A 9135-nucleotide genomic window follows, 5' to 3' on the forward strand; every position below is an offset into this window, starting at 1 on the left:
TGCTCTGTAGCAGCCACCCTGTAGAGCAATGTCAATCAATGTAGAGCAATGCCAGATCAATGCTGATCTGGCTTTCCTGAACAGCTGGGCTGCACCCACCACAGCCCTCTGGAAGCTCCAGCAACACATCCCCATCATCCCATGGCTCTGCAGCCAAGGCACCGAGGAGAAATGAGGCGTGCTGGACAGGAGCCCAGGAAACGTGCGCTAAACCTGCACTTGCCCAAACTGCAGCCTGTGCAGTTCCCAGGACAGATCCTCCTGCACCATCAATGGTACCAGCCCTTCTAGCAGCCCTCCCTGCAGTGCCTTTTAGTGCCCCCAAGCCAGAGGGATGTTTCCTGCACCTGCCATTGCCCGACAAGAGCCCTGGGGAGCAGCTGCCAGAAAGAAATGCTGAGCGATCTGTCTTCCCCATCTGCTGGTTTTTGGTTCACTCTGCTGCAGAGCTGCTCCAGGGTGATTCTTGCACGACAGTAGTAGGTTGCTGCATCTTCTGGCTTTGCTGCCAGGATTTGCAGTGGGAATCTGTTCATGAACTTCTCATCTTTTATCTTAAAGCGGTCTTTGAAACTTTCGCCATAGGTGCCATCCTCCTTGTAAATCCATTCCTGAGAGCCACTTGGGCCCTGACGGTACCACGAGACGGAGTAGTACCTCATAGTATCCCCCTTCATGCGGCACTGCAAGGTGACTGCTTTTCCCTCTTGCACGGAAACTTCCCTGGGGAGCTGCTCCAAGGTGGCTGCACCAGCGAGAGACACTGCTGCAGAGAGCAACAACAAGGCACAATCACTGCAAGATCCAGCAAAGGTCAGGGCAGTGCTGGTGGGGCTTTGGACGGGCACTGGAACTGTGGGAGGACAAAATCCTCCTCTTTGAAGCCAGCTGACACAGATGGGCAGAGCTGGTGGCAGCTAGCAAGGCTCACAAGGATGGAGACACCACATTTCCCTCCACCCAGTCTGACAGGAAGCTTTTCCTGAATTTCCCCAAAGAAGCAGGAAGGATTTGCACCATGGGGGGACAAATTCCTTTGTCCTTGCCAAGACAGCATGGTGAGGAACCCACTGTGCTGTCTGTGAACCTGCTCTGGGTGAGCACAGCAAAGACAAAGGGCTGTCCCAGGCAGTGGGGCTTGTGCCCTGTGCTGCCATGCCCCAGCTGGTCTGTGCCAGAGGGGCCGCAATGCCCCAGGAGCAGTGTCCAGTGCCAGGGCAAAGCGCTGGGCCCCGAGATCTGAGTGCAGCTGGGAGGTGCCCTGCGTGTGCCCGGGCTGCAGAGGAGGCAGCTGGGATGGAGGTGCCGAGCTCACAGGCATGGCTGGGCAGCTCCAGCTGGGGCACAGCTCTGGCTGCAAGCGCTCAGCACAGCTCCCCAGAGCCCTGCAGAGCCCAGGGCCACGCTCAGCTCCTGGGGCCATCAGCCCTTGCCTTCACTCACCTACAATGGGCAAGAAGCCCACGCACAGGGCACTCCACATGGCCAGGCCCGCTCTGTGTGGCCTCTCTCCAGCTTCTCTGTGCCTGCACAGCAGCTCTGCCCACACCTGCCCTGCCTGGGCCTCTGTCACTGCTCTCAGGCCCAGTCCCTGCTGGTCCCTCCCTCTGCCTATGACAGCAGTGAGGGGGAGAGGTGGGGCATGAGGAGCAGAACTTGGAGCTCCTGGTGCTCTCCTGGGTGTCTCTCACCCTTGGTGGTCCCCATCTTTCTGTTAAGCCCTATCCATATTCACACTTTCTTTAATCCTGTGAAAGTGCCTCATGGTTGGACTGGAGTGGCTCAGTGGGAACACTAAATAGTGGTCCCCATCTTTCTGTTAAGCCCTCTCTGTATTCCTACTTTCCGTGATCCTGTGAAAGAGCCTCAGGCTTGCTTTGGAGTAGCTCAGTGGGAACACTAAATTGGGAAATACCATTCCTAAACCACAACTGCCTCATTTGGCATCCGGTATGGGTGTGAATAGTTGAGGTAAGAACAGATAAGAAAAGCGCAGAGTGGGCTGGAGACAAATCTGATCTCAGCATTAGTTGTATTAGGTATGGAGCCACTGGTGCCAATGCTGCTGGGGCTGTTCCTGTGTCTGTGGAACCTCACCCTTTGTATGTTCCTAAATGAGCTTCAGTGGTTTCTTTGGTTAGTTGGTTTTTTGTTTTTTATCTCCTGTTTGGGCTATTTGCGGGATTTCATGAATTTGAAAGTGTTGTGAGAACGATAAACACTTTGGCCAGAAGGTAGCAGGAGAGACCAGAGAAAACAGTTCAGTTTACATCAACAGACCTAACTGTACCAGGAACTTTTTAGTATTTCAGGACACAAAACAGACAGGTTAGATTATACCCAGCAGATGCAGTAATGTGATTATTACATTGTACTGTTAATGCTGTGTAAGACAGCAGATGGATTCAGTGGTACAAAAAGCTATTTTGTATTGCCCATTGTCACAGAGTTCTTTATTATGTTTTCCCATCTAACCTCTTGGAGAGAGGTTTATTCGTTCAGGATGCTTTTAATGTTCTCTGCCACTGGAGTGAGCTCTCACCATTTTGGGTTGCTCAGCAGGACAGATGTTGGATACCACACTCCATGTGTGTGACTCACGAAGGGGTAGGAAAAATGAATGTGCTAGAGGAGAAAATTTTCCTCAAATTACTTCAAAAGTTTTGTTGAAGTTCATGTTGTGGGTGGCCTTGTCACTGAAACTGTGGGAAAAACAAAAACTCTCCCACAGCTTTAGTGTTAGAGGATCAAGGCATTACTTTATTCTGGCCAAGATGGGCAAGAGAGATCATTTCATCCACACATTGCCTGGATTGTGCAGAGAAAATCCTTCCATCACACAAGGTTTTCACTGGAGTGTTCTTGTACTTCTACAGTCAAAACCCAGGGAAATTCATTGCTTCAATGATCATTGGTCCCAAGTTCCACAGTTTGTAGTATTTGGTTTTTTTTGATCCCTTCACCTTCAGTGTTATTTTGGTTCTCATTCTTGGTTCTCTCATGGATCTTTTCCCAGACCAGGTGTCTCTGACCATGCCAGGGCTGATGTTTGGAGTTGATGTTGGTTTATGGTTGTTATCTTTTGTGTATCTTCTGTGCTGCTCCCAATCTGCTGGGATGTGAAGCTAATCCGGCCTGGCGTGCTGGATCAGTCCATTGAAAAGAAACTTCAGTTCCTTTCCCCCTGGGCAAAGGTGAACAAAACCCCTGACTAAAGGTATATAAAGAAATTTTGAACTTCTTCTCATTGCCCCCAGTATGAGAAAGGAATCACAGAAACACCAGAAGGATTGAGGTTGGAAGAGATCTCTGGAGGTGACTGGGTATCCCCTGCTCTAGCAGGACTGTCTGGAGCTGTTGCCAAGGACCGTGTGCAGGTGNGCTGCCTTGTGTCCTGGGTGGTGTCTGTCTGCAGCTCTGCCCCTGCTTGTTCCACGCCCTTCTTCTGCTGGTTCACATTCTTTCCTGCTCTTCTTCGGGTTCATTCCCCATGTCTGGAAGAGCAAAGGGATGTTTAAAGTGCATTTAATGAAACTGGGCCTATGAACGACTGCTTGATAACTGTCAGATGAGGACAGATACACTCACAAAAGTTAGGCTGGACAATCTTTTGCTTCTCTTCAGATACTTTAATTTTAAAATTCTCCCCTTTCATCTCTTTACTCTCACATGTTTTTGTTTTGTGATCCCTGCCTTTGAATCCTTATTTGTCTGGATTTTTCTCCAGGCTTTGTGCTTTGTCACTTGATATAGTCAATGAGATATTTCTTAGGCTGTTCAGGTAATACCAGAGTTTCTCTGGTAAACAAAATCTGAGAACCAGCCTCAAGAACTGAGATTTGAATACAGAAAAATGGTTTTTCCTTTGTCCTTTTGGAGTCAAGGTGGACTTGTCTTAATTGCTTTTTTAGGGGGAAATTGATTTTCTTGTGTGTGGTTCAATTGTTGTTGTTGTCTTTTTTCCCCAGAATACTTGCAAGGGCTGTGAAATGGAAACAGGAGCAGATGAGTAGGCATGATTCCTTGTGGGGCTAGGGACAGACACAGGGAAAGGCAGTGACTTCTGGCATATGCTTCCAGGCTTTCCAGACACTAAGCTGTGTGCTCCCTTACCTCAGAAAAGAAACAACTTGATACTCATGAGGATATTGAAGGCGATGCCTTTTGCCAGCAGGACTCTCAAACCCAGCACAGCCATGGACAGCATGTTCACTCTCTGCTCTTCAGGGTCTGCTCAGTGACCAGAAAAGAGGGGAGAGATCATGGTCTAGGTCTTGGTGTTGTGATCTTGGCAGAAAGTGGGAAATCCACAGGTGACAGTTTCAGGGAAAGGAAGGGCAGCAAAGGAACAGCCGAGAGAGAACATGGCAACAACATGGGAGCCCAGGGTCTGTCCCTGTTGCTTTTTGCTTCCTGGGGCTTGTGTGTAAGTGCAGAAGCATCCTTGGAACAGCAGCTTGTGTGTGCTGAATGTGTTGTGTTCTGAGTCCTCTGCCCTGGAGAAAATAGATTTCCATGCCTCTATTCCCCAGAGAGCAATGTAACTTCACATCCTGTTGGGGTAACTCACCTTGTGCTGAGGGGGCTGTGCTGTTGCAAACACTCCTACTAGCCCCTTCAGCACCTTGAATGACCTTCAGGAGTACAGAAACAATCCCAGAAAATCAAAAAATATAAAATGTGATTTAGTAAAAAGACCTCAAAACATGCCCCACTTGGAACTTTTTGTTGGTGTTGGATCAGCTGTTCCAGGTTGTGCTGCACCAAGTTTGCTGCTGCAGGGTGAAATATGGAGTCATAAGGAAATTCATGTTTTAATCAAACAGATTGTGTCTTTCCTCTTTCTCCCATAGTTATTAAACAGTTGAAACCATGTCTTTCAGATGCTTTGAAACGTCTTTCAGCTCTCCCTGTTGAAATACCAAGTATCTTTCTGAATTCTGCTGGCTGCCCAGGGCAATGCTGACTGGCAGGAGAACACCAAGCCCTACAGGATCTTGTCCCTAGAAATGTGTTGCAGCTGTGCCACCAAACTGTACCTGGCAGTATTGTTACCATGCTGCTGTCAGACTTGTCCGTGCAGATCAGCTCTGTTGTGTTCTGTTCCTCAGAGCTGAAGTTCTTGGTATGGAAAGTCGTTGGCAAAGGTGTTGTTTTCACAGTGGTGCCAGCATCTTGTGGTGTAGTTGATTTCTCCACAATGACCTCTAGGAGAGAAGTTTTTGGACTGTATGTTAGAAACCCCATGGTTTGGGCATGATTGATTTTACTGCAGGCTTGCCTGAGTGCTGAGTGACTTAAAACTCACATATACTCCATCTGTGACTAATTTGTAACAATCCCACTTACTGTCTTTTATGTCATTATTCCTCCTCATAGGACATGCAAGTAACAAAAGATGATTGCTTAAACTCACAGCCAGCTGTCTTACAAGAAAACAGTTTCTCTCAAAATAATTTAGTAATCAATGAATCATTGTGGTACTATAATTTATTTTTTTTAAAAGATACCTTTGCCTCTAGGTCTGGTCATATGTTGAGAATCGGGCGTGATCTCAAAAAACAATGTCAGGATTTAACTCAGATTAGCAATTTGAATTAGAGTAAAAACATGGAACTGAAAAGAATCCTCCAGCAGCCTTCCTTGCCAGAAAGGGCTCAGCTTATGAAAGGCTGTCAGAGACATCCACAAAGATTGGCGTGACTGCTTTGCCCACAGCCATGGACAGCATGTTCACTCTCTGCTCTTCAGGGTCTGCTCAGTGATCAGAAAAGAGGGGAGAGATCATGGTCTAGTTTTTGGTGTTGTGATCTTGGCAGAAAGTGGGAAATCCTCAGGTGACAGTTTCAGGGAAAGGAAGAGCAGCAAAGGAACAGCCAAGAGAGAACACATGGCAACAACATGGGAGCCCAGGGTCTGTCCCTGTTGCTTTTTGCTGGGACTCGTATGTAAGTGCAGGAGCAACCTTGGAACAGCAGCTTGTGTGTGCTGAATGTGTTGTGTTCTGAGTCCTCTGCCCTGGAGAAAATAGATTTCCATGCCTTTATCCCCCAGAGAGCAATGTAACTTCACATCCTGTTGGGGTAACTCACCTTGTGCTGAGGGGGCTGTGCTGTTGCAAACCCTGTCACTGGCCCCTGACACTGTTCTGGTTCTGTTTGGTTCTCCAAACCCTGTTACTGGTTCTTCAGCCTCCTCTTCTGTAGCATGATAAAGAAAACACATTGTAAACTATACCCACCATTTACACAGGATTAAAAAAATGTTCAGATGACATTTCTCATAGAAAATCGGAGGAAAGTACTGACTGGGCCTCAGCAGGTCAGCATTAATTCTGACATAAATTTGAAAAGACAATTTCTCCATGCAGTTGCAGGAGACAGAAGAGGTCCTGCATTGTTTTGGTTTTACTATGTGAATGACCTTCTGGACTAAAAGAGTAAACCCACCAAATATAACAATTCATTTAATTAAAAAACTCTCACAGCATACGCCACCTTTAACGTTGTGTTGGTATTGGAAGGGCTGTTCCAGCTTGTGCTGCAACAGGTTTGCTGCTATAGGCTAAAATATTCAGTCACAAGGAAATTCACATTTTGAACAAATAGATTGTGTCTTCAGTCTTCTCCCCAAAAAAGAATCTGAAAGGAATTAAATAGTTGAAACCATTTCTTTTCACTGCTTTGAAACATCTTTCAGCTCTCCCTCCTGAAATCCCAAATTTCTTATTTCTGCTGGCTGCCCAGGGCAGTGCTGTCCAGAAGGAGAACACAAAGCCCACAGGCCACTGTCTCCAGAAGTAAGTGACAGCTGTGCCACCAAACTGTACCTGGCTGTGCTGTTATCACGCGGTTGTCGAATTTGGCCGTGCAGGTCACCTCCATGTCTTTTGTCACCCTGGCCACTTTAATTGCATTGTACAACCCCTCGGATGTCAAAATGGATGTGCTCTGTTCATAGACGACCTCCTGAGAGGGCATCTCCAAGCTGATGTTCTTTGTCGGGAAGTTCCTTGCCAAACAAGCTGCTTTGCCAGTGCTGTTGCCTTCTTCCAGTTTCTTTGATTTCATCACAATCACTTGAGGGTCAGAAGATTTTGAAATGTCTGTAAAGAAAAGCAAGGTTTGGACAGGATTGATTTTACTGCAGCCTTGCCTGTCAGCTGAGTGACCAAAAACTCACATGTACTCCATCTGTGACTACTTTGTAACATTGTCATTCACTGTCTTTTATGTCATTATTACTTTCCAATACAGCTAAGTAACAAAAGAAGATTGCTTAAACTCACAGCCGGCTGTGTTACAACAAAAATATTGGTGTCAAAAGAATTTAGTAGCCAACAAATCATTGTGGTACCATGATTTGTTTATTAGACAAAATACCTTTCCCTCTAGGTCAGATTATATGCAGCGAATCGGGCGTGATCTCAAAAACCAATGTCAGGATTTAACTCAGATTAGCAATTTGAATTAGAGTAAAAACATGGAACTGAAAAGAATCCTCCAGCAGCCTTCCTTGCCAGAAAGGGCTCAGCTTATGAAAGGCTGTCAGAGACATCCACAAAGATTGGCGTGACTGCTTTGCCCGGAGCATCCTGGGGGGTCTCTTGGGTAAAGAGAGGTGCATTAGGCTTTTCCTTTTGCATGGTGTCTGCCTTGCAGGTGGGTCAAGAGATCCCCCAGCTCTAACATTTTGTTTCTTCCATTGTACTGATGGAAGGTTGATCAAGGAGCTCTGATTTTACACCTTTCCCCATCAGCCCTATGCCACTGCTGAGGAACTGAGGGGAAAGGCAAATTGTGCTCTGCCACAACTTGATGGGTCAGCTCTCCTGATCAAACAGGCAGAACTACACACTTGTCCACACCAACAGCAACCAGACACCCACCAGAAATCCAGCATTTCCTTCCCAGCTGTACCAGGATTGGCCAGAGCCTGTCAGTGCATTCTGTGTTCTCTGAGAAAACCTTGAAAGGCTTTTCATGTGGTCTCCTCTCCAGGCTTTCCAAACAGCCAGAATACAAAGAGGCTGCTTCTCTGCAATAGCTCCCTGGGCAAGATCTTCAGCAAGCAATAATGTACCCAGTGCAATTGTAGTTCAGAGAGCAGAAGATTTGTTTTATCTGACCCCAGAAGGCTCACCCCGAGTCCCACTAGTTTGCATTACCAGATAAAACAGCCATGAATTCATACCACTGCTTGCTTCTGTAAGGGATTGGTGTTTTACATTTATGTTCTGAAAATTTATTTGGAGAAAAATGTGTTCTTCTCTTTTGCTTTCATCAGTCACAGGATGAGCCCCCTATTCCAGAAAGTAATGGGCCTTAGCAACCTTAACTGAGGCCTCAACAGAATATGACTGGAGTATACCACATTAACACTAATGGTTGCTATTTTTCGTCATTTTGATTTGGGGAGCTGGCAAAAGCCTGGATAGTAAATTATTTTTGCTCTAAATATTTTAAAATGCGTATTTTAAGTTGCAGCTCCCAAAGTAATTCAGAACTAAAAGGGGGAGGTTGCTCACATCCAGAAAATATTGGCTTCAACTTATTAAGTATCTCAGCAGACTTGAAAGGCACTATGATACTTTAAACTCAATGTCTTTTACTGTCAAACATAATTCCAGAGTCCCTGTGCAGCTCTGAAAATATCCTGCTATTTGGTGGAAAAAGAAATTCATTGAACAGCAAGGAAAGAAAAGGTCTCCGTCCACAATGGTAAATTTGCATTCCTTTGTCCCTTAGGAATTGGAAGAGCTCTGAGATTGTTCCCAAATACACATTTATTCTCATGCATCATATCCTGCAGACATGGACAGATACTTGGCAGCACCCAAGGCAGTCCCATGTCTTTCTGGAAGGAGAACAGGAAGTTTTAGGGATGCAAAATAACATGGGACGTTCTTGCCACACTTTAGAGACATGCAGACCTCTGAAAGCAAAGCAACAATTCCTGGGGGATGCACCTGATTCTTTAGGATCACAGAGATCATCATCAAAAATCCCTCTGCCACCCCAACATTCACATTTCCCTAGAAAAGCTTGGGGTGGCATGCACCTTTATTGTTCATCACGGAATTCCAAAGAAAGATAGGAATAGCTAAGGCTTCTTATAATCCCTACTCCGCACATT

General features: G+C 46.2%; 2 gene segments (V, D, J or C); both read right to left on the reverse strand.

Moving 5' to 3' along the window:
• Positions 1-470: 470 nt before the first annotated feature.
• On the reverse strand, positions 471-1563 carry LOC121360045 (the record flags this gene model as incomplete). The annotated part of the segment is given in 2 exon segments: positions 471-766; positions 1444-1563. Coding segments are annotated over 2 exon segments (336 nt in total), but the record flags the coding sequence as incomplete, so codon positions are not given.
• Positions 1564-3375: 1812 nt separating this feature from the next.
• Positions 3376-9135, reverse strand: part of LOC121360044 — a 19193-nt gene continuing 13433 nt past the window's right edge. The window contains 4 exon segments of the C gene segment in view: positions 3376-3494; positions 4114-4230; positions 6093-6200; positions 6830-7105. Of these exon segments, the coding sequence occupies positions 4115-4230; positions 6093-6200; positions 6830-7070 (465 nt within the window).

This window comes from Pyrgilauda ruficollis, unplaced genomic scaffold, assembly GCF_017590135.1.
Source record: "Pyrgilauda ruficollis isolate IOZ18807 unplaced genomic scaffold, ASM1759013v1 scaffold480, whole genome shotgun sequence".
In the NCBI taxonomy this organism is placed as follows: Eukaryota; Metazoa; Chordata; class Aves; order Passeriformes; family Passeridae; genus Pyrgilauda; species Pyrgilauda ruficollis.